The sequence below is a fragment of the Talpa occidentalis genome, unplaced genomic scaffold (assembly GCF_014898055.3).
Source record: "Talpa occidentalis isolate TD23 unplaced genomic scaffold, MPIMG_talOcc4v2.1 talOcc4.11, whole genome shotgun sequence".
NCBI lineage: Eukaryota > Metazoa > Chordata > Mammalia > Eulipotyphla > Talpidae > Talpa > Talpa occidentalis.
Window position 1 is genome coordinate 42366984 of NW_023601104.1, and position 27906 is coordinate 42394889.

The window sequence follows — 27906 nt, forward strand, 5'->3', positions numbered from 1 at the left end:
ATCTGAACCCCAACACATATTTATTTTTCTAAGGAATGACGAAAGAGGGAAGGAAGAAAGTGTTGGAAATCAGGGTGAGATGGGTAATGTGGGGAACCAGTGGATGCTCATCTCACTAGGCCTTGGGCAGTGGTGGAGGCACACTGTGATGGCCCAGAATTTCTGTGTTCTTCCTGATAGAGCTGAGTAACCAGAGAGTGGGGCCAGAGAGAGAGTGACAGTCAGATCCTGAGTGTAAGAAAACACCTTCATTCTTGGTCCAGAGGACAGCTCCTGCCATAGCAGACACCTAACCTGACTTAGGTGTGCAGAATGGAAATTATGGACATCAACTCCAGCTCTCCCCTCCACTGCATCCTGCCCCGTCCTAAATATAAGTCCCTGTTCAGGTGACAGGAGTGAGAGCCATGGAAGGGAGATGACACCCCAGATCTCATGGGAGTAGTTTCCTTTGCTGGGATTTCTGTCCTGTATATTCAGATAGAGGTCTGGGTTTCAGCAAGTTTCTGGGAGTAGACTGAGCAAGGAAGGCTCACGCGAGCTTCAGTGTACGCTATGGAAATGTCACAGTGGACTAAGCCTGTGTAGTGGAGGTGGAGCTAAGAATAGGTAAGGAGGTCACTTACCTCCTTCAACCCCGGAGTGTAGGACACTGGCCAACAAGGACAGGAGGGGCTGCATCTTCTTTGAGGCTGATCAGGTCTGATGTGGTCCCTGCTTCCTCCCTCCAGGTTTTCAATCTTGGAGGTGAAGTAAGAAGGGGTGGGCTCAGTGACCACTGAGCCCCTCTTGGGGGACTAAGTGAATGGAAATCTTAAAGTGAATGGAAATTCATTCTTAAGTTATGCATTTCTCCATATCCACTTCCTTTTGGTCTGTGTGGTGGGGGAGCTGTAAGAACCAAATCTCTAGGCCATGGAGGTGTGACCATGCCCAGGAGGAGAAGACCCTGGACTGGGGCTGGGATATGGGCATTGCCTTCAGGGTGACCCCCACTCTAACACAGACCCTCTGCTCCTGGAAAATGACTGCAGTCACCTATATTTGTGTTTAGGCAAGTGCTTCTTCAGATGTGAGCACCTGTTCAATCCTACCATGTAAACTTCCTTTCAGTGATAACCCAACAGTTGTTTCAATGCAAAAGAAGGAAGCAGTGGTCTCTCCTGAAACACGCAGTCAAGAGCCTGGTCATCCATCATGTGTTGGTGAGTTCAGACAAGCAGAAACTTCTGGGGGTGGGTGAGGAACAGAGACTCTACTTGAGGTCGTGTGTGGGCCAGGCCAGGTTCATCCCAAGGCCAGTGTTGCTCTGAACTTGTTGCTAGGTCAAAGGCGTAAGGTCCCTATGTGAAAGTAGTTTTGGGAATAGAGGCAGAGTCTGAGCAGGAGAACAACTTTGTCAGTCATTCTGAGTGCTCCAGGTCACTCCTGTCACTGGCCGAGGTACCTGGGGCTCAGTGAATGTGTGATGTGGGCTAAGGTTCTAATCCCGAGGTCCCACCTCAAATGAGGACCCCAAGTCTCTGCACAGGCGCTTGAGCACTGTCAGCTGTTGCCTGGAAACATTTCAAGGTGTGAATGTACTTGGGATACACGTGATCACCATACAGTTTACATTACTTCTCTGTGTTCTTGTAATTTAATACGGATTTGAGAAGACTTCTGGAATTGTATCTCAGTCTGTACACAAAGGTATGTTCCTTTGCAGCTCTGAAACACCATTCCACAGATTAGGAAATGTGAAGTGTCTTCTCATTCTTATTCCTGTCCTTCTTTTCTGTACACAGGTGCATGAGGACATTTCAATTTTGAATCTCCTTGGAATACAAGCCATCCCCATATAGTTTACATTACAGTACATTGTGTTACTCTGTGTTCCTTCTTAAATTAACTTAGATTGGAGAAGACCACGATCTCTGACTGGACATCATTCTTGTTTTGCCTCTCCTGATGACCCTTTCTCAGAGCTGAAACATGTGAAGTGTCCTCTCATTCTCGTTGCTGTCCCAGGTGTGACTGTGTGTTAATGGCTAGTCATGTCCTGTTCTTTTGATAGCTTTTGTCTCTCCCACCCCCAACTTGCACACCTCAATTGTGTTCAGCAATGTTGGGGTGAATCATTAAGTAACTGTGTTGGGCACATTAAGTACCCAGTAGATTGTATTTATGAAATTTTGGCAACTTAGATAATCAATGATGTAGCATATGGGCCTCCCCTGGTGGTGCAGCGGTTGAGCGCTGGATTGCGAAGCTGCCCACAGCCTCTGCAGCGCCGGTCCGATCCCCGGCCGCCGGCGAGGGTCCCACATGGCATGCAGACCTCTCCTGCTGAGTCCACTGCTCCCCTCAGCGGTGTGTTTTGGTCTTTCTGCCTGCTCTGCTCCCTGCTCTGGCTCTGGTGAATTCTGTCACCCTCCTGCGCTTCTGACTATACCCAATGCTTGTATAAATAAATAAATAAATCTTTAAAAAAAAAAAAAAAGGATGTAGCATATAATTTTGACCTCGAGCCGTTGGTTATCATTTGAAGGCATCTTGTCACAAACCACGAGGGTTTCCACCATTTCCATATTGACATCTAATCTGCTGGGCAGCGCTATCACTTTTTCTGATAAAGAATTTTCTTCGAACTCTTGGGACATGACCTGGGGTTCCCCCTCCACCCCACAGGCTCATCAGGGGAAGGTGGGAGGAACCACTCAGATGGTTAGGCCCATCCTGCAGGGCAGACATGTGTGCATGTAACACTGGCCCAGTCCAGGAGAGCCCTGTCTCAGTTGCCCCTACCCGCCCGTGATTCAGCTGCTCTGAACTGGGAAAGAGGCCCTGTAACCTCAGACACGCCTCAGAGCTGTTGTGCTGCAGTCAACGTGGTGGCTTGGTGATGTTGACATGAGTGATTTTGTAAACCTTTGATTCTTTGGTGAAATGAGAGACAAAATAGGGAAACTAACCTCAGAGATGTAGGACACTAAATTCATGTATGTGTAATGGGAATCCTGGAAAAAGAGGCAGGAGAGTAGACTGGAAAAATTTATTGAAGAAACAATGGCTGAGAATTTCTGAATTGTTGAAACCACCCTCCCACCCATCCAAGCCATGAATGAAGATACACCAGCAGGTCAGCTAACTCTATGTAGGAAAAAGTACATCAAAGATATAATGGGCAGGATTCTCCTCTATCTCCTTCCTCTAAGTGGACCACAGGACAATCAGCATGATGTGGTGCAGAAAGCTTCAGAGGACTTGGAATTCACAAGGATACCAGGAATATATTAAGTTTTCCCAAAGGAGCTTAGACTTGGGTGAAGACTTCTGTGCAGAGCTTAAACACACTCTGCAGCTGCTGCAGTGTGGATCCTGGTTCCACTACTGCCCAATCACAGGACCCTGGTAAATGTGCTTATGCAGGTTGTGCCTCAGTTTCCCCAACTATAAAATGGCGATAATACTACCCAATCTCTTGGTATTGCTGTAGGAGTAAGGGAATTTATTTAAAGCAGTACCTGATGTAAGACAACATATCCGCCTATCCTGTTTGCTCATCCTGACCTTATTCCCGTCACGGGGAGCACACAGTGGCTCAAGCTCACCTCACTGGGGTGCTGGTCTCCCCAAGGCTGCTGTGAGAGAGGAAGTCAGGTTGATCATAAGACAGGAGGGAAGTCTTGTCCGCTTCAGCCTCAATCTATCAACATACATCTCACCCACGCATAATCTCCATTTAGGTGTGAGAGGAGATGGGAGAAAGGATAGAAAGAGAGGAGGTTCATACGAGGCAGAGAAGTTAATGTAGGAGAAGAACAGAATGGACAGCACTTCATTTTTAGTTTCTTCAGAATCACACTCCAGGTGAGGTGGTGGCTGTCTTCTTCTTTTCTCCTCCCCTTTTCTCCATCTTGCTTTACCCTAATATGTCAAATTTCTGTGAGGCAAATTATTTCTGATTAATGCTGCATTTCTTTTCTAACACTGGGTAACACATCACCACAAATTTGGCAGCTTAAAATAACACCCATTAATTACCTCATAACAGTCAGAAGTCTGGACACACAAGATTGCTCTCTACTCAGGACTCTGAGGCCCAAGTCATGGTGACTGCCAGGCTGGGCTCTCATAGTGGGGTGGGGGAGGGCGCTGGAAAGGAGTCAGCTGCCAAGCTCCCTAGGACTCTGTTCCTAGAAGTGGGGACCTCACTTTCCATTTTCTTGCTAGCTGTGAGGGGCAGCTCTCAGCTCTAGAAGCACCTTCATTCCTTGCCATATGTCTCCTCCTCATGCCAGCAATGGTGTGTCATACCCTCCTCAGGCTGAGGGCTTTTATGATTTCCTCTGCTGCTATCGGCTGGAGAAAACTGATTTGAAAGGCACATGTGACTTTTTGTAATAGAAGGTCACACAAACACAGAAGTAAATTCATATTTACATACCCCAGCCACATTCACAGAGGAGGAGATAAAATAAGGGTGAGGCTCACAGGGGTTATTTTAGTATCTGTCTACCACAAATACTGTGACCACCGGAGAGTGAAAATCACAAAGCTTTTAAATGGAATGAAGGAGAAAAGTGGGGAGAGACAATTCAGGGTCACCTAAGGAGTTGAATGTGGGATGTTAACCTCCTGGGACATTAGACCATCTCTATTTCACGTTCAAAATGACCTCAAGGGCTCAGAAACCCAGGAAACTTGAATCCCGGCCCATTTAGAAGGCGCACGGCCTTGATAGAGACAGAGCCTGCAGTGATGTGGGCAGGGCAGGGGACTTGGTTCTGACCTGTGAGGCCATGACATAGTGGCCCAGGCCTTAGGAGTCACCGGGTGTCAGCACAAGTCAGTACACTCAACAGGCATTCAGTGGATTAACAAAAGGAGTGTTGTCTTCCCCTTGGCCTTCTCTAGGAAATTTGAAGATGGGATCAACTTCCAATGGGAAGGGAAAGTTGAGGCTAGTTGAAGGCAGGGAAGAGGGCATGAGTGAGAGAAGAGGGGGAGCTGGTCGCGTGGGAGCCCATCTGTCTACTGAGCATTTCTCCTCAGCTGGGGGACTTTGGGAGGGTCAGTTCTCGCCACAGATCAGACACCAGAACTCAGAGGTCTCAGGGGTCCCATTGAGGGCACCAGCTGATTTGCTTTTTCATGACCACAATGCAGACAACAGATTTCAGCAATGCGCCTTGTTCTAACTCCGTGATTTGAGGAAGGAGGAACATTAAGAACAGCCAGAGTAGTTGGATGCCCAGAGGCTGCCCAGGTTCGTGGTGAGGGGGAGGGAGAGCGGGTACTCAGTATCCCAGCCTTCCCTGCTCATGTAGGTGCTGTGAGCTCACTGCTCCTTGCTGTTTTTTTCTTCCCCTATTGTCTCTACTGTCAGAAGCTTGTGCCAGTCAGCACAGTAGCTCAGGTTTGGAAATCCTGGGAAATTCAGTCTGGACTGAAACAAATAATGAGCCATCTGAGTTGGAGAAACAATGAAGGGAGAAGTAAGCTAGTGGGTCTTCATTTTGTCTATTTGAAACTTTTAAAAACTGGTTAGACCTACACCAGCTCTCTGCAACCTTCTCCTTATTCAACATTTTAAAAGAGTAGTTATATATTTTTTTTAAGAAATGTGTTTACTTAGTGTGAAATTTAGGTTTGAAGCATGAAAAGGAAAAATCCTCCTCTCTCCTCTGACTCCTACTCGTGTTTGTGCCCTGGGCAGCTCAGCACATAAAGTGGGGGCCAGCCCTGGGCAGAATGCCCTCCCATTAGGGTGCACTCACACCCCACCCCCCCAAGACTGAGTTCATTTAGACACACCAGGAACCTAGGTGCACATTTGGGGGATGTGGGCGGAAGCCGGGTGCATGGAGAGAAACCTCCCTGTAACAGGGAGACGTTGCAAACTGCACACACGCAGGGCCCGTGCCCTGGGAATCAATTTTTTTTCTCGTCAACATTCTAACAAAAGGCAGTGACGTTGTTTGAGGCCCTTCGGTGCGTGTCCCGTATCTTGCCTGTGGGATTGCTCCATCCTGCACAATTCACTGTTCTGATTAATGCCCCCATGTAAAGGGCAGGACTGGACCACTGAGCAGGTTTTCCTGATCCAGCAGACCGGGTAAAGGAGGAGTCAGAGTCCTCAGTGGTTTTGCAGGTTTTTATTGGGGTTCAGCGGGTACGTGGCAGGCAGGGGTGCTGGGAGGCAGGACTGCCAGCCTCCCAGCCCCCAGCAAATCTTCACTCTATCTGGGCTCTCTGGCGTTCTCTGCTTCTGCTTCAGGCTTCTTCTCTTTCGGCTTCTTCTGGCGTCCCCGTGACACCACCCTTAAAAGCACAGTCTTAGCACAGGTGTACCCACTTCAGGTGCCCGCCATCAGGCATGCATTCAGGATCACAGGGTTCCCTCATCTATCCTGATGGCAGGAGGTCAGAAAAGCCTGATTTTTACCTTACCCTACAGTCCACCCCCTCAGGGTTTTCTGCCATATAATCCACACATACACAACTTTGTTTCTTAGCAAACACAAACAATGCAGCCATGGTGCACAAAAGCAAGTACATCACAATATAACAAAATACAACAGAACACAAATAAGTCCAGGCAGGGCCCCAACCTAGTGCAAAAGACAATTATTGGTACCAGCAGATGAACCACCAAATCTGCTGCCGAAGGCACTGCTCATACGAGGGAGGGGAATCACTCACGGCATCTACTGTAACACACCAGGAGCCGTCAGGCTTCCTGGCCTTCTCTGGCTGTAGTCTCGGCTACAAGCCACACACTGCATCCACCCCCAGGATGCACTCACTCTGGGATTGGTGAATCTATTCTGTTGGGGGTAATTGCCAACCCTCAGGGTTTCTATCTGCAGTCGCTCCAACACTCGGCTTTCATAGCCACCAATGCGACTCGCAGACCCCTGCACTCAGGCCAACCCACTGCACAAGCACATGGGTCGGGGATCCAAACTCCACATTTGGCTTGGGCTCCACCCCAAGCCACGTTCCCCACCCGTCCCCCAAGGACGGATACTCAGCTCCTCACCCTCACTCGTCAAAGAGCAGGGCATCACCCACAGGTGATTTTACGAGACTCACTGGTCTTCAGCATACTCAGGCTGCTTAACAGCTGCTCAGGGCTTCCCAAACTTACATCAGCACCAGCTTTTGCCTTCTCAGTTGGCTTTTCTCCTCTGTCTGGCTGCTGGGCATACACAGGCTGCTTTTGGCCAGCAAGGCCCACTGGCCACCCCCAGATTCCCATCTCCTGGGGTTTACAAACAAAACTGTTCCACCCCCAGGGTCCCAAAACATATCAACCTGCAAGATCCTCCACCTTCTGGCGGGATTGTCAGTCCAACTCCATTAGTTCAAGTCCATTAGGCCTCTCCCTGCTATCAGCACCGGCGAGCTCTGAATCGTGGCCCTGTCTTCCCAACTATTCTTGCTGCCTCAGGGGTTGTTGGCTGGTCCTTTCGGGTGTCACTGGCTGGTCCTCTTGGGCATCTCCTTCTCCAGATGTGGTCTTGTCCTGTAGATCCTGGACCTTGTCCATCTCCTGGATCGCCATGACGCCTCCAGCGTCGTCACCTGCAGTCTTTTACTCCTTAGTCCCTCCAGGTCTTCGGAGGGCTCCATACCCGTCTGCATGGATCATCCTGCTGACTACGCCAATTGTAAGGTCAGGAACAGGACACAGTGCAGGTTTTCTGATCCCATGCAGACCGGGTAAAGGAGGAGTCAGAGTCCTCAGTGGTTTTTTGCAGGTCTTTTATTGGGGTTCACCAGGCATATGGCAGGCAGGGGTGCTAGAGGGCTGGGAGGCTGGCAGTCCTCCCAGCCCCCAGCAAATTCTCACTCTATCTGGGCTCTCTAGCGTTCTCTGCTTCTGCTTCAGGCTTCTTCTCTTTCAGCTTCTTCTGGCGTCCCCATGACACCACCCTTAAAAGCACAGTCTTAGCACAGGTGTACCCACTTCAGGTGCCCGCCATCAGGCATGTATTCAGGATCACAGGGTTCCCTCATCTATCCTGATGGCAGGAGGGCAGAAAAGCCTGACTTTTTACCTTACCCTACACCCCAACAGTACCCAGGGTCCTAAGGCTTCATGTTTCTGTTGTCTATTAGGTGTGAAATGGTAAATCATAGTGGTTTCTATGACCGCTTCCCTGACATGTGGTGAGGTTCATTAACTTTTCAAATATTTACTAGACATTTGATCTTACTCTTCTGTGAATCATCATACCCCTTGCAGTTACATTTGAGTTGTTTTTCTTAATGATTTTCAAGAGTTTTGATATAATCTAAATTAATCTTTTTCAGTAGATAATTGTAAATACCATCTCCCACCCCAAACTTGTTGTTTTCACTCGTATGGTGGCTTTGGTCATTTAGACAGATGATTTAAATTTGCAAAGACTCCAATTTCTCCATTTCTCCATATTGTTTCTGAGTTCCACAGATTTTCTGAATAAAAATTAATTTTTCAGCTGCATTCTTCACTGCTTGAAGACAATTCCTAGAACATCAGAGAACTCTTTTCCTCTTTATTCATTTAATGTGTGACTAGCAAATAGTCCTTCCTCAGGAAGCTCTTTCCTCAGCCCCAGAAGAAGTAGCCTCACCTGTCTTGGGCTACCATCCTTCCCTCAGACAACTCGCCACCATCCATAACCATGCAGTGTGTGTTTATGAGGCTGATGAGGGTCTCACTGCTCAAGAGTAGCAACGTGTTCAGTTTCACTGCTCACCAGCGCATCCCCAGAGCCCATTGAGAGCCTCTCATGGGGAAAGCACTACATGGCTTGGAAGGAAGAACAGTCCAGACTAGAACTCCATCTCTATCTGGATTGCATGAAACTCCTTCTCCAAGAGATTTTCTCTGGTATGCTTGTGCTGTGGCTTCCCCATCAGCTCTGAAAGTGCAGGAAATAGCATCTCTGTCTGTGACCCAAGACCCACAGTGGTCTTCTGCTCATGAACTTCTCATTGTGGCTACAGTAACTGTAAAGAGTCAATGGTTCTTTCAACTCAGTAAACCCTACCGAGGTAACCTGTGGTTATAGCTGCTAATTGTAAGTTTGTGGTTATTGACTAATCCGAATGAGTTCTGAACATATCTCATCCCCCAGACTTTTTGGAGGAGTGGCGGAGGGAGGCAGATGGGTGTGGGCATTGGTGGAAGCTAAAAAAATGTTTAATTAAAAATATATATAAAAGATGGGCCTCCCCGGTGGCGCAGCGGTTGAGCGCTAGGTTGCGAAGCTGCCTGCAGCCTCTGCAGTGCCCGTTCAATCCCCGGCTGCTCCCCGGCCACTGGAGGAGGGTCCCACATGGCGCACAGACCTCTCCTGCCGCCCGCTGCTCCCCTCAGCAGTGTACTTCAGTCTGCCTGCTTTGTTCCCCGCTCTGGCTCTGATGAATTCTCTCGCCCTCCCGCGCTTCTGACTGTACCCAGTGCTTGTATAAATAAATAAAAATAAATCTTTAAAAAAAAAGGGACTTAAAAATTAAATATTTAAAAAAATATATATATATAAAAGAAATAAGTACCTAAGAATAAACTTATCCAAAGAGGTCAAAGACCTGTACAATGAAAACTATAAGACGCTATTAAAATTAAAAAAGAAAATACAGGGCCTCCCCTGGTGGCGCAGCGGTTGAGCGCTGGGCTGCGAGGCTGCCCACAGCCTCTGCAGCACCAGTTCGTTCCCCGGCAGCCGGCGAGGGTCCCACCAAAAAAAAAAAAAGAAAAGAAAATACAAAAAAGGAAGGATGTCCTTTAGACATGAATTAAATCAATTGACACTGTTAAAGTGGCTGTCTTAAAAAGAAATATACAAACTTGGCAGCTCTTCCGCCCACCAGTGACTATGCAGACCTCTCTTTTAACCTGTCCCTTTCAGGGGCAGCTCTTCCTGCCTGCTTCTGTCTGTGCAATTGTCCTTTCCTTTCCTTATACAACAAACATTCCTTTATGGAAGAAAAGAAGAAATATACAGACAATACAATCTGTATCAATAGTAGTTTGAAGTCTGGAAGCATAACACCTCCATTCTTCGTTTTTCTCACAATTGCTTTGGTTACTCGGGGTCTTTGTGGTACCATACACATTTCAGTAATGTTTGCTTTATTACCTTGAAGAAAAAGCTATTGGGATTTGGGGTGGGCAAGGGGAGAGAAAAGAGGGTAGAGGGGAACCTGGTGCACAACTAGTGTCGAGAGAAATATTCAAGGACGAGAGAGAACACAGACCCTCCCACTGGGAGATGGCCAAAGAGAGGCTCCCACAGGTAGGTACTGTGCCCCCCCCCCCAAACAAGTGACAAAGGTCTAAGCCGCGAGTTTCATTGTTCTGTGGATCCAGGGCATGAAGCTGGAGATCCTGGTGAAGACCCGGGGAGGCCGTTTGTAGGCATAGCTGACAATGCCCTGGGCCACACCTTTACACACCAGTGGGCCCCCAGAGTCCCCCTGTGGAAAGGAAAAGGACAAATCTCAGCCACGGCCCTTTTGCTTCCTTCCTCTCAGCCTCATCATCCCCCCAGTCCTTTCTGCCTCACTCTCAGGGCTAAGGTGTCCCAGGGAAGGGACTGAATGGTCATCAGACACAAGGCCTTGATTGGAGGGGGATGAGCAGCATCCAGGCCTGTGTGACTCCCCCCACCATTGCCGATGCTGGCTGTGTCCCCCTCAGCTCAGCCCAGGCCCAGGGTCCTTCTTGTTGGCCCAGGACAAAGGCCCAGAGGCTGATGGAGGGATTACCTGCCCCCGTGCTGGGAAGAATGTGCCTCCACCCATGAGTGGAGCATGGCCACTGTACACTGTGATATGGGAGAAGCCTGGTCATGCACCCCAATGTCACAGACACCCTGGGGCAAGACTGGGAAGGGGATTGTCTCCTTACAGGTCCAGTGGCCTTCTTGGACTTAGGGTTTCCCACACACAGCTGGATGGAGCTGTTGAACTTTGGCTGGAAGTTTTTCTTGCACATCTTCTCCTCTTGCACTTGTAGATCCACCTCCTGAAGTGTGTCTGAAAGTTTTCCATCAGCCATTTTTCCCCAGCCCGCCACGCTGCACACCTGCACCGGCTCCACCATGTCCTGATGACTTGGCAGGGGAATGATCTGCACGTTCCGGTTCAATTGTGCCTTGTTTTCCAGCTGGTCAGAGAGAGAGAGAGGAAGCAGTTCAGGTTCTGGCCTCCAGCTGGCTCAGCCTGTGGGGAGGCTTCTGTACCCACCTTCCACCCGCACCTCACAGAGTCTCCAGAGCCCCCTCTAATCCACTGACCCGGGACGAGTATCCAGTTGGAGGGAGGTGGGAACTCATACCCATGGTGGGGTGCTCGCCCCTGTGACTTGTGCAGTTGCCCCTGCAAGTCAGCAAGACGGTACCTTCAACAGCATGATGTCATTGATACCTTTCTTCTTATTATAGTCCTTGTGGGGGAAGGTTTGGATCACAGGGATGACCTGCCAGGTGTTTTCCCTCTTTCTGATATTGTGAGCTCCCAGTGTGACAGTCATTTCGCTGTAAAACAAGGAGGATGTGAAGTCAGGAGCTTCAGCACAGTCTCTGGAGGGCAGGTTGAAGCGCAGCCTCTAGACCCCCAGCTGAGTAGACTGGAAAGAGGGGAGGGTGGGTGTTCCCCTTCCTTGCTGTGCAGAGGTGATCCAGGCTGTGATAGTGCTTCGGTAGCCCCCCTCCCTCTGATTCTCCAGGAACCCCACACTTGTTCTGCCTGGCACGCAGGACACAGGGCTCCTCTGTGTGCTCCGTGTGCCCAGGAAACTTCCTGAATTGCCGGGGGCCATGTAGGTGGTCCCAGGAAACAAGGCTCCGTTTGTTCTCCTCACCTTCCATTGCAATGAGCTGCTGTCAACACGAAGTTGTCTTGTACCAGGAAACCCCCACATTGGTACTGACGACCATTTTTTTTCTCACAGAAACTCACAAATGCCATATAGGGCCGGGAGTGTGGTTTGGCCTCTGTGCCGCAGTAGATCTCCCCTGAAAAAAAATTCCCTGGATCTCCTTGCCCACAGAGGGAAAAAAAAAAGAGGACAGGAACTGCCTGATGGCCTAAAACAACAAATGGGATGGTCCACCATGGAGGTCTTCAGGGACCCATCACCCTGGGATACAATGTATGGCCTCCTGGGCAGCATCGAGAGCAGTGTATTTCCTTGCCTCATTCTCAGTTTCTTGTGTAGAGAGAGGAACTTAACCCTATTGTGAATCAGATACCCTCAAATACATGTTGGGGGAAAGGATCTGTGTTCAAGGCAGAACATTCAAAAGACCTGAAAGTAGTCTCTCTCCCCCAGTGTCTCAGGCCCCTGTGTCCTGCCTATTCCAGGCTTGGTCTAGTCAAAGACCTGAACAACTGAACCCTGTGCCGCAAAATTGCAGATTTTCTTATCCCCATCCTGAGTCAGGCACTTAGAAATATCCCAAAAAGTTTTGCTGGGGACACAGGAACAGTGTCCAAATTTGCTTTTATCAGCAGTAGGTAGGCGTGATCTTAAGGCGATAGAAGCCAGCACTGCTTTATCTTTCTTCCGTACTGACCTCAGGTATTAGAGGGCAAATAGATAGGACTGGAAATCAGAGTGAGATGGGGAAGGGGTGGGTAGGAGACAGTGTCCATTAACGCCTGGGACACTAGGGCCACACTGTCATGGCTCACTTAGGTTCTGGGTTTGGCCTGGTGGAGCTCAGTGGCCTGCAGCACGGGGACAGCAGGAAAGAGCACACGCGGCACTTAGCCCAAGCGAGTTTTCTCTTCTTGGTCCAGATGACAGCTTCAGAGATAGATAACTTTGCAGAAAGGAAAATTTTATGAATTTCAGCCTTCCCCCTCCACAAGCACCTGCACCGTCCTAGTAATCAGTCCCTGTTCAGGTGACAGGAGTGAGAGCCATGGAAGGGAGATGACACCCCAGGTCTCGCAGGAGTAGTTTCCTTTGCTCTGATTTCTGTGCCTGTGTATTCAGATAGAGGTCTGGGTTTCAGCATGTTTCTGGGAGTAGACTGAGCGAGGAAGGCTCACACGAGCCTCAGTGGACACTATGAAAGTGTCGCAAGTAGACTAAGCCTATGTGTTGGAGGTGGAGCTGAGAATAGAGAGGGTCACTTACCTCCTTCAACTCCAGAGAGCAGGACACTGGCCAACAAGGACAGGAGGAGCAGCATCTTTCTTAAAAGGGTGATCAAGTCTGCGTGGAACCTGAATTTCCCCTCGGGTTTTAAATAGTAGAGGTGAAGTCAGAGGGGAAGACTCAGAGACCACACACTTCCTGTTTGTGTTGATTCTCAAGGCACGTGCTATGCCCTCATGGCTCTTTGGTTCACACAGAAAGGTCTGTGTATTGAGGGTTTAGAAGAACCACAATCCATATGCATTGGTGGGGGGGGGTCACATTCGGGTGGAAAAAATCGTGACTCTTAAGAGAGGAAGGGGCTCTGGGGAACTTGGGAATTACTAGGCTGAATGCTGTCTCCTTACCCTATGTCAGACCCTCCAGAGATTGAATGTGACCCCCCCCATGCCTGAGTCTGTGATGGGGTGGGTAACCGTCTACTTCTTAAGACACCAAGTATCTGCTCAATCTGACTCTGTGGAGCTTCTCTGGTGATAGCCCAAGTGTTTCATTTTTTGGTTTTGGGGTTTATTTTGTTTCTTTTTTTCTCCTGTACTATACAAAAGTACTGAGCATTTATCTCTCCTAAAACACAATCAAGAGTCTAATTATCCATCAAGTTTGTGGTAAGTTAAGCCAAACAATACTGTTGGGGATGGGGTGATGAGCAGAGATTGTGATGGAGTAGAAGCGGGATATAGCTGAGAAAAAGCAAGGAAAAAGCAGAAGAGAAGGGTTTGTGAAGAGGGGCAGGGCTGACAGAGGCGCTTGAGTTCATTAAATGTGGTGCAGGCCCAGGAACGCAGCTCCGAGTTGCTGACATGTGTGCCAGCACTGTTGGGATTTGTTAAATAACTGTATGTGGACACACTGGATTGTAAGTATCTAGTAAATAATATTGGGGATGCTTAGAATGCTTAAAAAACAAATAATGAAAGAATATGACTTTCAATCAGGATAGTGGTTTGATCACCTGTCACATAACCTTGTCACATAAACCATGAAGGGTTTTACAATCTCCACTGCTGATTTCTTACATGTGCAGGGCTATCAATTTTTCTGTAGACAATTTTTCTTGAGCAATTGGGGTGCTACCCACTGAGTCACCTGTCTCCCTGCCCCCCACCTGCTCACAACTCAGCTGCTCTGACCTGGGACAGAGGCCCCTGTCCTGAGCTTAATTCCTGTCCTGAGAGACATAATTACTCTGTGAGGTCTTCATAATGAAATTGTAATTGCTTTGGACTTTGGGGGGAATAAAGAGGACAAAAGAAACCTGAGAAAACCCTAAGAGATGGGACATGAAATGCATAAAGGTGTAGAGGAATTCCCAGGAGAACAGGAGAGAGACAACAGGGCAGAATGTGGTTGAATATACAATGGCTGAAAATATCTCAACGTAGTGGGAACAAACAACAGACAAGCAAAGAGACCCAAACCTCAGTGTAAACACCCAGACAGCTCCGAGAACTCAGAGTGGGACAAAGGAGCATGAAATGGGCAGGGTACCCCATCCCTGGCCCTTCCCCTAGAGCTCCTCCTCCCAGTCCAGCTGCGCCCCTTCAGATGCCCCACTGGGCCCAGCTCACACACGGGCTTCTGCTTCAGGGTCACGTTCACAGAGGGAGGGTAGGGTGGGGCTGCCAGGGGGTGAACAGAGACAGAAACAGTGCCTTTTCTCCTTGCAGACACCCCAGTAGCTGAAGGAGATGTTGCTCCAGCCAGGCGTGGGAGTGTGAGGAGGTGGCTGCCCACTTTCTCCAACAACTACTCGACCATGAGCCCTTAGTTCCTTCTGGGCACAGAGGAGTCTTGCGTTTTGTGACTACATGTTATTGTGGTAAAGTACACAGGACATCAGCGTTACCATCACCATGATGCGGTGCACAGTGTGGGGGCACCAAGACCACACCCCTTGTCCTGTCACCACCTGTACTTCCACCGCCAAACTTCTTCCTTTTCCCAAAGGGAGTCTCTGAGCCCCTTCAGTTGTAATCCCCATTGTTCTCTGCCCCTTCCTGGGGAGATGGCCTGCTGCTCTGTGTCTACAGTGTGGAGAGTCCTCCATACATACAAGCGTTGCCCGTGTGTCCCCTTCTCAAGATTTATGCCTGAGAGAGGTGAATAGAGGCTGGGAGGCTAACGTGGAGGGGCAAGGGAAAATGAGAACGTGGCTGAGCGTGCATGAGGAGCGGCTACTGCTCCTTGGCTGTGACCCACCTCTGGCATCTCGGGTCCCTGAGTGCCTCTGCTCCTTGCCAGGGGCAATAAATACTAGTTCTCCAGACCAGAACTAGGGTATCCTGGCCTTGTAGGGGTGTCAGTGGAGGCTGTAGCAGCACAGCTGAGAGTTCAAGCCAAGAATGAACAACCCTCTTGCCCTGGTCAGTGCTGGAGCTTGTGGGGACAAAGGCACAATGAACAGCCACCTTCTCCCCTCCCCCGGCCTGACACACCCACTCCCCCATAGTCAGTATTGACTCAGGGTACCTTTCTGTTTCCCATCTGTCTCATTTTCAACTATTTGTAGAATTAAAAAAAAATACAACCATTCACAGAAGCACACACAAAAATATGTGTACACATATATACCTAGGTGTAACATACACAATTTGCATAGTAAATACATATCCTGTGTCCATGTATGTATATGTAGGTACACACTGAGGAGTAGGTACAGATACATGCTTTCCAAGAGCAGCCTTCACACATAGTTCATTTGAGAGAGCCTTCATGGGTAACAAGGACTAAGGAGTGTCTGCTGTGGCCCTGTCCTCTTTCATGGCGGGTGGGGAGGCCCAGAATAACAGTGGAGCCACATAACTGAACAGGAGCCTGGGCTCCTCCCCCAGGTCAGGTCTTTTCCAACCGGGAGAGAAAGGCTCGCAGCTCTCCTTCTGCCCAACCCACCATCACCGCAGTTCCCGAAGATGTTTTTGGGCCCTTGTTGCAATGTTTCCCTGAGAGACAGCAGCAGAGTCACATGAACAGCTGTTCTGGGAGAACTGCAACTGTGAAAACATTCTGTTCTGCTCACAAACATCTGCACAATGTGGCTTCCGCCACTTCTTAGAGTGCATAGAGGGAAGTCTGCAGCTTGGAAGCCTGCGTCTTGTGTGTGTGTGTGTGTAACCGTGTGATCTTGGGCTCAACACTTAGTATCTCTGAGTCTGTTTCACTTTTAAAGGTGACTATGGTCAAGCCCCTGCAGAAGGTAGAGAATTCAGTAAGATAATATAAATACAAATTATTTAGGCTTTGGACTTCGCAAGGTGTGGGTTAATAGCAATGCCCAGTGTCTTCCTTACTGCTGATTCCCCTATCCTGCATTTGGGCTCAAACAGGTACAAAATTATAACCTCAATTATTTGAAGCCCATCTTGGTCTGACCCCCACCCCAGTGTACCCTTCTACTTGCATCAGATGGGACTTCATTTACCTGGGAGAGCCCTCTGCTCTGGGACACTGGCCAGAGTCCAGGGATGCCTTCTTGAGGCAAACCTTTCCTTTGGCCTGTTATGTGGTCTAAGGCTCAGGAAATAATAGTTTGACTGCCCTGCTGCAATGAGGCTGAGGCAGAGATGAGATTTCTGGGAGAAAAGGACCCAGCTAACCCCACTGATGTGCCCCGTGATTTCCTCAGGACTCACTGAGCACCACTTTCCAGTAGGGATTTTTGTGAAGGTAGTTGAGACACTGGCAGCTGCACAGCCAGCATTAGCCTGTGGCGCCAGGAGAGGGAAGTGGTGTGAATGGCTGGAAGCTGAATCCTCAAGTCCAAGGGCAAGGGCAGTGCCTTGGTGACTGACACCTGGTCCAGTCACAGCTGGACCCTCAGTTCCCAGGCATAGGGACCAGAAACAAGGGGCCATTTGCAATCTTGAGTTAGAGGTTCTGGCCAATGATTAAGCAAGGAGAGTTCAGCTGCCATGAAAGGTTGCTGGGTAAAGTGGATGGTGAACGTGAAAATAAGAGAATGGATGAAAGTGTACATGAGAGAAGTTCTTGCTCTTGTTGTCAGCCCAGCTCTGGCCTCTCCAGTCCCTGGTGTCTCCTATGTTGTCCTGTCATTGTTGCTTTGGTAGGAGGCTCCCAGAGGCCTAGCAACTGTCTGTAACATCTGATTTCTCATGGGCAGACTTTGAGGCACTGGCTGGAATGGTCCAGATCTTCTATTTTGTTCACATAGAGTTCTATGGCTGTTTCCTGGCCTTGGTCAGAAACAGAGGAACTTAATAGCAGGGAGCATTTACAATAAGCAGTGTTGTACCAAGACTGGAGGGCCAATAGAATATATGACAAAAGAATTCTGAGGAAAGAATTAGAATTTCTAAACGCATTATGTGTTATATCTCCCTGAATGTTATATAGAGAAACAGAAAGTCTATGCACTCATATACTGAGAGGTTCTGCAAATGATTCAGCAGCAGCCCTCTCATCTACCCCAAACCCAACCATCTGCCACATCCCGTAGAGACTTGATACGATAGTGCACACTCCTAGCCCTACGTTTGATGGGGAAGAAAGAACCCCTTTCAGTGAAGGTTTAGATGTGACTTCCTGGGTAAATAAATGACCTTAAGAGGCAAAGTTTCTGGGTAAAGATCCTCAGGTAGTGGTTAACAAGTGTCTTGAGTGTGGTCCAAGAGCACATCAAAAGTGACAGATACCACAAGCTAGATGACTCCCTTCCAAGTGACTCCCTTCCCCAAGTGCAGGAAAAAAAAAAAAAAGGAATTTTCTGAGTCTGTAATGATACACTTGCCTCCAGATTGGAAGAAGTGGCCACACGGTTCCCAGCCTCACCTTCTTTCCTGTCTTCCTCTAGCCCTCCCATCACTCCAGTCATTTACTCACGCCATGGTTTTGCTGAACTGTCCCCCACCTGACATCCAAGCTTTGCTCCTTGTTGGTGACTGGGACTTAATCATTGACAGATTTGGCTACAAGTGGAAGTTATAGGGTGACTAGTATATACCAAACCTCTGAAGATGCCACAGCTGGATCTCTTTCCTGTAGACTTTTCTCTCCCCACCTGCCTTCTCTCCCCCATTCTCACCAGAGGCAAATGGAAGTGTGACCTTCCCACTACAGCACACAGCCTCGGTTCTCTTTCCCTGACATAATCTCCCTCAAGACTGTTTTTGATAACTTATAAGCACCGCAAAAATTCTGGCTCTCGTCCCAGCCTCTTATAGGAATGCACAGATAACTCTTAACTGAGGCAATAATCTCTCAACAACATGGCTGAGTGTTGTGGTTAAATGAAACTGACCATGGCCAAGTTCTGGACACTGATGCCTATAAATTCTGATTTCAGGGAGAACATAGAGAGTGACAGGACTTAGGGAAATCAATTGACAGCAGTAGAAGCAAATGCCATGTGTCAGTGTGGGCATGTCATGTTAATGTGCTGTTGTCACTATCTAAAAGGAATGGCTCTGCCCACTACCGATAGTGACTGGCTGTGATTTGTGAGAGGTTACGGCACTAGGGAATGCCCCTCATGGGCCAGGTTCAATATTCTGTGGGGAATGTGGGGTAAGAACATCAGGAAAAAAATGAAGAAAATAGTTTTTAATATACTTTAAAATATTTTTAAGTAACTGTGATCCAAATGAACAATATAAACAGAAACTTATATTCTTTGGTAATCCTTTATCTTTCCCCAGATTCCTTGGCAATGTAGGAAGCAGTTCATTTGCAGAGCTATGGAAAAGATCTCCGACTTTAGAGTCAGAATCCTGCATGCTAGTCCTTGCTCCCTCTCTACTCTTATGACATGAGCAAAGAGGAAATGTACTTTCCTGTGTCAGTATCTCAACTGTCTCATCTGTGACATGAAGAAATGTCAGTAGCTCCCTTAGAGGGTAGAGTAGGGATCTATGGTCAGGGATCAGTGTTAGGCAGCATTATGATGTGGCTGATATTTTCTCATTTGCTCAACAAACTGATTAATTCTATCAGTGCTCCAAGTATATGAAGCAAACATTGAGAAAATCAGGAGGGGATATAATCAATTCTCCAAAATTAGTTTGAAAGCTGAATAACACATTTTAAATAGTGTGTAGAAAAGAGGTGAAGGACCTGTACAAAGAAAACTATAAAGCACTGTTAAAAGAAATAGAAGAAGACACAAAGAAATAGAAAGACATCCCCTGCTCATGGATTGGAAGAATAAACATTATTAAAATGGCCATCCTACCAAAAGCAATCTACAGATTCAATGTTATTCCAATAAAAATTTCAATGTCATTCTTCAAAGAAATAGAACAATTATTGATGAAATTCATATGGAATCACCAAAAACCCCAAATAGCCAAAGCTCTCCTGAAAAAAAAAGAAGGAAATGGAGGCATCACACTCCCAGACTTCAAACTATACTACAAAGCCATAATCATCAAAACTGCATGGTATTGGAACAAGAACAGACACACAGACCAATGGAATCGAATAGAAAATCCAGAAATAAACCCACAGATTTATGGTCAACTAATCTTTGACAAAGGAGCAAAGACTATACATTGGAGCAAAGAAAGTTTGTTCAATAAATGGTGCTGGGAAAATTGGGTCGCTACATGCAAAAGTATGAAACTTGACCACTACCTCACACCATACACAAAAATCAACTCAAAATGGATTAAAGAACTAGACATAAAACCAGAAACCATAAAATACATAGAAGGAAATATAGGCGAAACACTACGTGATATGCACATCAAAGACATCTTTACAGACACATCACTCAAAGCAGTGATAGTGAAGGCAAAGATCAACAGCTGGGACTACATCAAATTAAAGAGCTTCTGCACAGCAAAAGAGACGATAACAAAAACAAAGAGAAACCCCACCGACTTGGAGAACATTTTTGCACACAACACTAATGATAAAGGACTGATCACAAAAATCTGCAAAGAGCTGATGAGACTCAACACAAACAAAGAAAATAATCCAGTCAAAAAATGGGCAGAAGAGCTAAAAAGAAACTTCTCTGAAGAGGAAATGCAAATGGCCAACAGGCATATGAAAAAATGTTCAACATCACTAGTCATCAGGGAAATGCAAATCAAAACTACCATGAGATACCATCTTACACCAGTGAGAATGGCACATATTAAAAAAACTAGCAACAACAAATGTTGGCAAGGATGTGGAGAAAAAGGAACTCTCCTGCACTGTTGGTGGGAGTGCAAACTGGTCCAACCACTATGGAGAGCTGTGTGGAGATTTCTGGACCTACTAAACATAGAGCTTCCATATGATCCAGCAATTCCACTCCTAGGTATTTACCCAAAGGACACAGAAACATCAATTCCAAAGAACACCTGCACCCCTATGTTTATAGCAGCACTGTTTACAATAGCTAAGCTTTGGAAACAACCCAAATGCCCCAAAATAGATGACTGGATCAAGAAGATGTGGTACATATACACCATGGAACATTACTCAGCATTCAAAAAAGATAAACACATGCAATTTGCAGCAACATGGATGGCGCTGGAAGGGATCATGCTCAGCGAAATAAGCCAGAAAGAAAAAGAAAAATACTGGATGGTCTCACTCATAGCGGGAATCGAGAAAACTTAAATAAGGGAAAATGAATAACTATAAGAAATGAATAATATAAGAAAGTGAAAATCAAAATCAACAAACAACTGTGAACCAGAGACACTCTATGGGTGGTTGGGTGCGGGGAGGGGAGGGATTGGGGTCAAAATAAGGGGATTGCAATTGTATGGGGAATATAAAAATAAAATTTATTAAAAAAATAAATAGTGTGTAGAAACTTTAGGCATAAAATTAATAAGAAAACCAGGAATTTGAACAACACTATAAACCAATTAGACCAACACATATATGGAACACTCCACCCCCAGCAGAATACATATTCTCTCAAGTGCATGTTCTCTCAGGAAGTATTCTCCAGGATAAGTCATAGGTTAGGTCATAAAAAATTTCTCAGTAAGTTTTAAATACTTTAAATTAGTTAAATTTATAATAACTCAACTTGGAAAAATACAAAAAATCTCCAACTGTAACGAAATGGAACTAGAGATGAGTAATTCAAGGAAAACTCACAGACGTGGAAATCAAGCAACACACTCTTAAATAACCAAAGGTCAAAGAGAAATGATAGAAAAATTAGAAAATACTGAGACAAATGAAAATAAAAACACAACATAACCAAAATTTGGTGGATGCCATAGTGCTCATAGTGAACTATAGAAGTATAAACGCCTACATTAAAAAAGGAGAAAGATATCAAATCAATAGCACAACACCACACCTAAAAGAACTCGAAGGAAGAGCCTAAAGGATTTTAGAATTTTCTAAAGGTACAATATAAAAGAAGATCAAATAACTCAAGGCAGCAAAGGTAAAAAATAGTAAAGTTTAGAGAGAGATCAACAAAAGTGATAATTTTAAGTAGATGAAATGATAAAAAAAGATTTACAGTATTAAAACCAGAAAATAAAATGAGGACATTACTACCAACCTAGAGGAATTGAAAGAATTTGTGGGAATGCAATCTACATTTGTACACCAAAGTAGATAATAAGAGTAAAATGGGCAAATTCCTAGAAAAACAGAAAATTCCAAATCTGACTGAAGATGAAATAAAAATATGACTAGAACTACAACAAGGAGATTGAACAAGTAATCAGAAACCTCCCAACACAGAAAATCCCAGGCCAAATGGCATCATTGGTAAATCTAACTAAACTTTCCAAGAATTATCACCAATCTCATTGACACTCTTCAGTACAAATTGAACAGGAAAGAATACTTCCTCACATATTCTGAAAGGCCAGCATTCCCAGGTACCAGCCAGATAAAAATACTGAAAGAAAAGTGGAATGCCAATGTCCTTTATGAAAATAGATGCAAAGTTCCTCAACATGACAGTATCAAATTGAGTACAACAACACAATAAAAGGATTATAGTCCATGAGCAATTGGGATTAACCCCTGAAAATTTAAGGTGGTTCAACATGAGACATTCAATCAGTGTAACCCACCCCAGTAATAGAATGAAGGAAAAATCTCATAGATGCAGAAAATTCATTTAACAAAATGAAAATCATTCACAGTTTTAAGGGGGAAAAAGTTTCAGCAAACTAAGAATAAAAGAGAACTTCGTAACATCATAAATTGTGTTTACTTAAACCCCAAATCTTTCATCCTACGCAATGGTAAAAGACTGATATTAGGAACCAGATAAGTATGTCTACTTCACCACTACAATTTAACATTGAATTGAAAGTCCTGGACAGAGCAATTCTACAAGACAATGAAATAAAAGGCATAAAAATTGGAGAATATGAAGTAAAACTACCTATTGGCAGATGACATGACTATAAATAGAAAATCCCACCCCAATAGCAAAATAAATTAATTAAATTCATGGCAGGATACAAGTTCAGTTGTCAGTCTACACATCAGAAATAAATAATCCAAAAAAGAAAATTAGTACAATTCCATTTGTAATAGCATTCTCCCAAATAAAATGCCCACTAACAAATATAACCAAGGAGGTGAACAAATTTGAACTCGCTCTGTAGTGGAACTTATTTAAAAATAAATTACCTTCTGATTATTGTGTTAATATATGTTCATGAGGAAACAGGAAACTAGGAAGGAAAAGTGTCATTCATTTCAATCTCCCACAGACAGAGTGTTACATAAGCCCTGAGTTTTAAATCCTGGGCTCATATGAAATCTACACCGCCATTTTCTTTGATGTCACTAAACTCAACAACTGAAGCCTTTCTTCCATGTTCAAAAATGTATGTCATGGGACTATAACATCTCTTTCCTAGCTTTTAGAATTTTTACTTGCAATTAATTTCTACAGTTTTTCAAAAATTTTAAAAAGAAAACAAAATTATAAAGTGATTTGATTTCTCATTACTTGTTAATAATCATCTTTAATGTCCTGAGGGATGATCCAACATTTCTCTCATGTGTATCTGTAGCCCTGCTTGTCCTATTCTGGTGGGAGGAGCACAGAGGAACCTTGCACTCTGTGGTATGTTGTGTTCGGCTTCTTTCATTAGCTCAATGATTCTGAGGTTTATCCAGAGGTCAGAGATCACCAATAGGTCAAGTTCTGGTCTCTGGTGCCCAGCATGCTGCCCACTTCACATGGCATTGGCAGCTTAGCAATCTAACTTCCTTGGGAGATGCCATCTCCTGCCAGTCTTAGGCCATGTGCTTGAGTGGGACCCACCCTCGTGCCCCCAAAGCAGGAAAGACCAGGCTTGTCAGCCCATGGACTCAACTTCTAGGGCCATAGACTTGCTATTTAGGTCAATCAATATCAAGGGTCAGTTCTGGTAAAAACAAAAGTCGAGAGAGATGGTCTCAATCTGAGCATTTGCAATTTTATTTATTTATTTATTTTTAAAGATTTATTTATTTATGCATACAAGTGCTGGGGTACAGGCCAAAGGTGTGGAGGGTGAGAGAATTCACCAGAAACAGAGTGAGGAACAGAACGGACTGTTCTCACTGAACATACACTGCTGAGGGGAGCAGTGGGCGAGACAGGAGAGGTCCGTTGTGCCATGTGGGTTACTCCCTGGCTGGCCAGGGATCGAACTTGTGCTGCAGAGGCTGCGGATTGCTTCATAGATTGTGCCACCAGGGAGGAACCGAGCATTTGCAATTTTAAAAGGGTGTAAAATACCCCAAGGAATGAAGCTTGGATGAGGCAGGGCTGCTGTCTGGATTAAGTGGCTGTGGCTGTCACTGACTTGTGCACGCATGGCCTGCACTGCTGTGTCTGCATTTGGTGGCAGTACAGCAGGGCCTGCACCTGGGCTGAAGAAACTATCCTGAAGGACTTGGCAGGATGGAGATGAAGGGGCGGTGTTTCTGTCACTAGGGACTTGATTTCTGGGGCTCTGGCACCTCTACTGGTCAACACCACCTTCTAGTTCCCAACTTAGCCTCAGGTTCCTGTCAGGGTTGGAACAAGTGATCTTTTTTGAGTCATCAGCTGTGGGTACTGATGTGGCCACTGTGGGTCCTCACACCCCCCACCCCCCAGGGAGTGTCACCAGACAGCATGTGTTGGGGGCGGGGCAGCCTTCATAGAAAACCTTGTAGGATGACGTACCACAGAACCAGAAAGGAGCCCTAGCTCCCTGGGCCCACCTGCTCCTCCATCCTCTCCGGGGAAAGGACGCCCCAGTGGCTCCACCGAGCAGCCTCCTGGGAAGATGCAGCCACTCCTGCTCCCGCTGCTGCTGGCCTGTTTGCTGCTCCCCAGGGCAGAGGCAGGTGAGTGACCTTCCCCATCTCAGAGGCCACAGGTCCCCTGCCCCTTCTGCATACGTGGGACCCACCTGCCAGGACGTTCTGACCCCCGGCTCCTGTCCCACATCAGACCCCAAGATGGAGCTGGATAAGCTGCCAGCAGGACCGGCTGGGCCAGGGCTGTTCTCAAGAAGAGCCGGTGGTGCTGTCTCCCCTTCCAGCGCCCCCAGCCCCTGCCATCTGGAGAGTAGAGCCTCCCTGGAAATGCATGCAGAGGGGGGGAAACTGGCAAAGATGAACAGTAAATCCCCCTGCCAAGGGCAGCAAGGGCCTGGCTCCGGGTCTGGGACCAGACAGGGGGTCCCTCAACACCTGCTTAGGAGAGAAGACACCAGACCTGGTGACCACACTGTCCCCAGAAGACTGCTTTGCCTTTGCTCAGCCCAGGGCCCCTCATTCCCTTTTTCCAACTCTGCTTTTCTTCCCAGGTCCTTAGCAGCTCCCCTCTTTTCAAGGATGGGCCACTCTTTGGCAGACCGCGGCTTCTCTGCTTTCCAGAATCCCCAGCAGTAGCCCCTCCAAACCTTCTTCAGCCACATGGGATTCCTGCAGCCAATGAGCATGGGCCCTGCTGGGTATCAGGCCCAGGAATCAGGCTGGAGAACATCTAGGCTCTGCACCTCAGCTTGGGCTCTAGAAAGCAGCACTGTCAGAGATGGCACAGACTCACAGGGGCTTTGAAACTATGTGACATTAAAGAAAACCAGGAGAGGAATTTTCCAGAGCCTGGAGCACTTTACTGTCCTGACACAGCTCTGCTCACCTCCAGCTTTGGGTGAAGGCAGAGCACAGGCTAAGCAGAGGGGCTTCCCTTCTCTGGGAGGGGAAAATGGAGGAGTCTTGAGCACCCCCACCGGCCCCAGGCCACCCTGGCTCCCAAATTCCCTGTAGTGTGAGCAACAGGGCGGGTGCAGTGAGTGGATGCACAAGCAGACCAGACATTTCCTTCAGGAGAGATCATCGGGGGACATGAGGCCATTCCCCACTCCCGACCCTACATGGCATTTCTATGGATATCAGGTCAGAAATCTGAGAGCTGGTTTGGTGACAAATTCCAGCCATTTCACAACAAGAGGCGTGTTTGTGGTGGTTTCCTGATTCGAGAGGACTTTGTGCTGACAGCCGCTCACTGTAAAGGGAGGTGAGGAGCAGCCACAGCCCACACCCTCCTGAGAGCCCCACTTCTCCCCAGGAGCTCCCCAGCTTCTAGGAGTACATGAGCCAGAAGAGTCCCCAGAGGTGAGAAATGTGTAGGCAGCTGGTGGGGAGGAGCCAGGGTAGTGCCAGCTGGAGACCTGTAGGGAAGAGAGAGTGCTCAGCCCTGCTGGCTTTAATGCTAGGCCCAATTGGGCATCAGATGCAGACTAATGCAATTTTGCACACCTTCCTGAGGTAATTGACCTCTGGGATCCACGGCGCAGTTACCAATAGCTCTAGAATACTCCTTCAGTTACTGAGAAGCAGAGGGCACAGACAGATGAACCCTGATTCCTCTGTTGCCTCCATTTCCCCTCAGCTGCAGCCCTCTCTGCCCCGCCTGTCCCTGCCCTGCCAGGCTCTAGCACTGTATCTCCTGTGACTTCTCCCTCTGCTCTGTGCGCAGCTCAATCAACGTCACCCTGGGAGCCCACGACATCACCAGGCAGGAGAGGACCCAGCAGAACATCCCTGTGAAGAGAGCCATCCCCCACCCAGATTATAATCTTAGGACCAAAGCCAACGACATCATGTTGCTGCAGGTTGCAAATCTCTCCCTTGGTCCTGACATTTAATCCTGGGCTGTTTGTATCCCCTGTGACCTCATTCCCATCCTCTTCCCAGTTATGACCCTTCAGTGACCCTTGTGAGAAGGCAACCCCATGACTGTCTTGTGGGTCAGCAGTAGATAAGGTTTCCTTTCCTTTTATTTCTGTCAGCTTCAATGGAAGGCCACATTGAACACCAATGTGAAAACCATCAGGCTGCCCAGAAAGAACATATCAGTGAAGCCGGGGAAGGTGTGCACTGTGGCCGGATGGGGGCGCTTAGGCGTCACTGCCCAGAGTGCACATAAACTGCAGGAGGTAGACCTTGCAGTTCAAAAGAACAGTGTTTGCCTCCATTTCTTCAAAGACAGTCATTACAACAACAGCATCCAGATATGTGCGGGAGAGCCGGAAACAACAAAGTCTTCATTTAAGGTGAGCTCACCAGCACTGACCATGCCCAACCCTGGGTACAGCCAGGCTTTGAGGAGCCCTGGGCCTGATCTCACCCACAGCCCCTATCAGAGACCCCCACCCATGGGCCAGTGGGAAGGTCAGGACCAAGAGAAGGCCCTGCTCAGTTCTTCCTCCATCTGCCCACAGGGTGACTCCGGGGGCCCCTTGGTGTGTAACAAGGTGGCTCAGGGAATCGTCTCCTTCGGGCACAGGAATGGGAAGCCTCCATGTGTCTTCACCAGGATCTCAAGCTTTGTGCCCTGGGTAGAAGAAACAATGAGACAAGTCACACTGCAGGGACCAGGCTGAGGCGCCAGGGACTGAGTCATCTGTCCTCTCTGGGGCAGAGGCTGGAGCAGCACTGGCCGGTGGGGGTGGGGGGGCTGCCAGGGGCTTCACAAACTTTCATTTCTAGAGGGAATCATTGACTCCTCCTGTTTCTCAAATTGCCCTACAGCTTATAGCTTCATGAGTAAATTTTTTCTTCTATTTTTCAAGAACCTCTAAATCCTTTCCTTAAGAACGTAGTTAGAAAGTACCTCATTTGAAAGCCTCCGCCTTAGAGAAGATTGGAAAGTAGAAGAATGCTGAATTGTTTGCACTGACGAGAGTGCTTACACTGCGGGGAAGTAAATTCTGGGCCTGAAAGTAATACAGATTCCTCAAAGGCGTGATCGTTCAGTACAGAATGTGTAAATAAAAACTTGAAATTTCTGCAACTACCTGGAGATGATCCTCATTCCTGCTCCCCGTGTCTCCTCCCGCTCTTGTCCTGTGTCTTCAAAAGATGCTGCTCCTCTAACAGAAGTGGGCCTGGCTGTCAGGCTCAGCCTGGTCTCCATCACCTGCTGTCCTGCTGGGGAGCATGGGGGCTGCTGTTTGCTGATGCTGCTGGTCACAGGTGCAGGAGCCTCAGACATACGGTGTCAGGATGGAGGGGTCTAGTGCCCATGAGGGAGAGTGACAGTGTTCACCCCTCTCACCGGCAGCACTGGCAGCTTTTCTGCAGGGGAGCCCTTCCTGTGACTTGGGGGGACAGGCCCCACAGCCCGAAGGGTGCTAAGTGACCTAAACACAAACCAAGCAGATCACTTCAAGGGACCCAGGGGTGATTGGCTTCTGTCCAGTGACTGTCAAGTCCAGGACTTCTGTTCAAATCTGTGGGCTAAGAGAAGCTCTTTGTCACAGAAAACTTAGATTTGGAAAAGGGAAATATGAACCTTCTCAAAGTATGAGTCTGGAATGGTGGTAAGA

General features: G+C 47.3%; 2 protein-coding genes across 2 annotated transcripts; one reads left to right on the forward strand and one right to left on the reverse strand.

Annotated features, from left to right (window-relative positions):
* Positions 1 to 10314: 10314 nt before the first annotated feature.
* LOC119238083 (mast cell protease 8-like) lies at positions 10315 to 13181 on the reverse strand. Its single transcript, XM_037501825.1, has 5 exons — positions 13127 to 13181; positions 11843 to 11996; positions 11381 to 11516; positions 10889 to 11146; positions 10315 to 10455 (listed from the first exon to the last, which is right to left on the reverse strand). Exons 1-5 carry the CDS (start codon positions 13179 to 13181, stop codon positions 10315 to 10317), a joined length of 744 nt encoding a protein of 247 aa, XP_037357722.1.
* An 11107-nt stretch (positions 13182 to 24288) lies between these two features.
* On the forward strand, positions 24289 to 26961 carry LOC119238084 (mast cell protease 3-like). The gene is made up of 5 exons (XM_054692885.1): positions 24289 to 24415; positions 25403 to 25592; positions 26055 to 26190; positions 26368 to 26631; positions 26800 to 26961. Exons 1-5 carry the CDS (start codon positions 24355 to 24357, stop codon positions 26959 to 26961), a joined length of 813 nt encoding a protein of 270 aa, XP_054548860.1. The 5' UTR covers positions 24289 to 24354.
* Positions 26962 to 27906: the final 945 nt, after the last annotated feature.

Coding starts and splice junctions, on each gene's coding strand:
- LOC119238083 (XM_037501825.1), bottom strand. CDS start 13,181: ATGCTGCTCCTCCTGTCCTTGTTGGCCAGTGTCCTGCTCTCTGGAGTT. Junction 11,997..13,126: donor GCTCTCTGGAGTTGAAGGAG/GTAAGTGACCCT, acceptor ATTTTTTTTCAG/GGGAGATCTACTGCGGCACA. Junction 11,147..11,380: donor ATGACATCATGCTGTTGAAG/GTACCGTCTTGC, acceptor CTCTCTGACCAG/CTGGAAAACAAGGCACAATT.
- LOC119238084 (XM_054692885.1), top strand. CDS start 24,355: ATGCAGCCACTCCTGCTCCCGCTGCTGCTGGCCTGTTTGCTGCTCCCC. Junction 25,593..26,054: donor GCCGCTCACTGTAAAGGGAG/GTGAGGAGCAGC, acceptor CTCTGTGCGCAG/CTCAATCAACGTCACCCTGG. Junction 26,632..26,799: donor CAACAAAGTCTTCATTTAAG/GTGAGCTCACCA, acceptor ATCTGCCCACAG/GGTGACTCCGGGGGCCCCTT.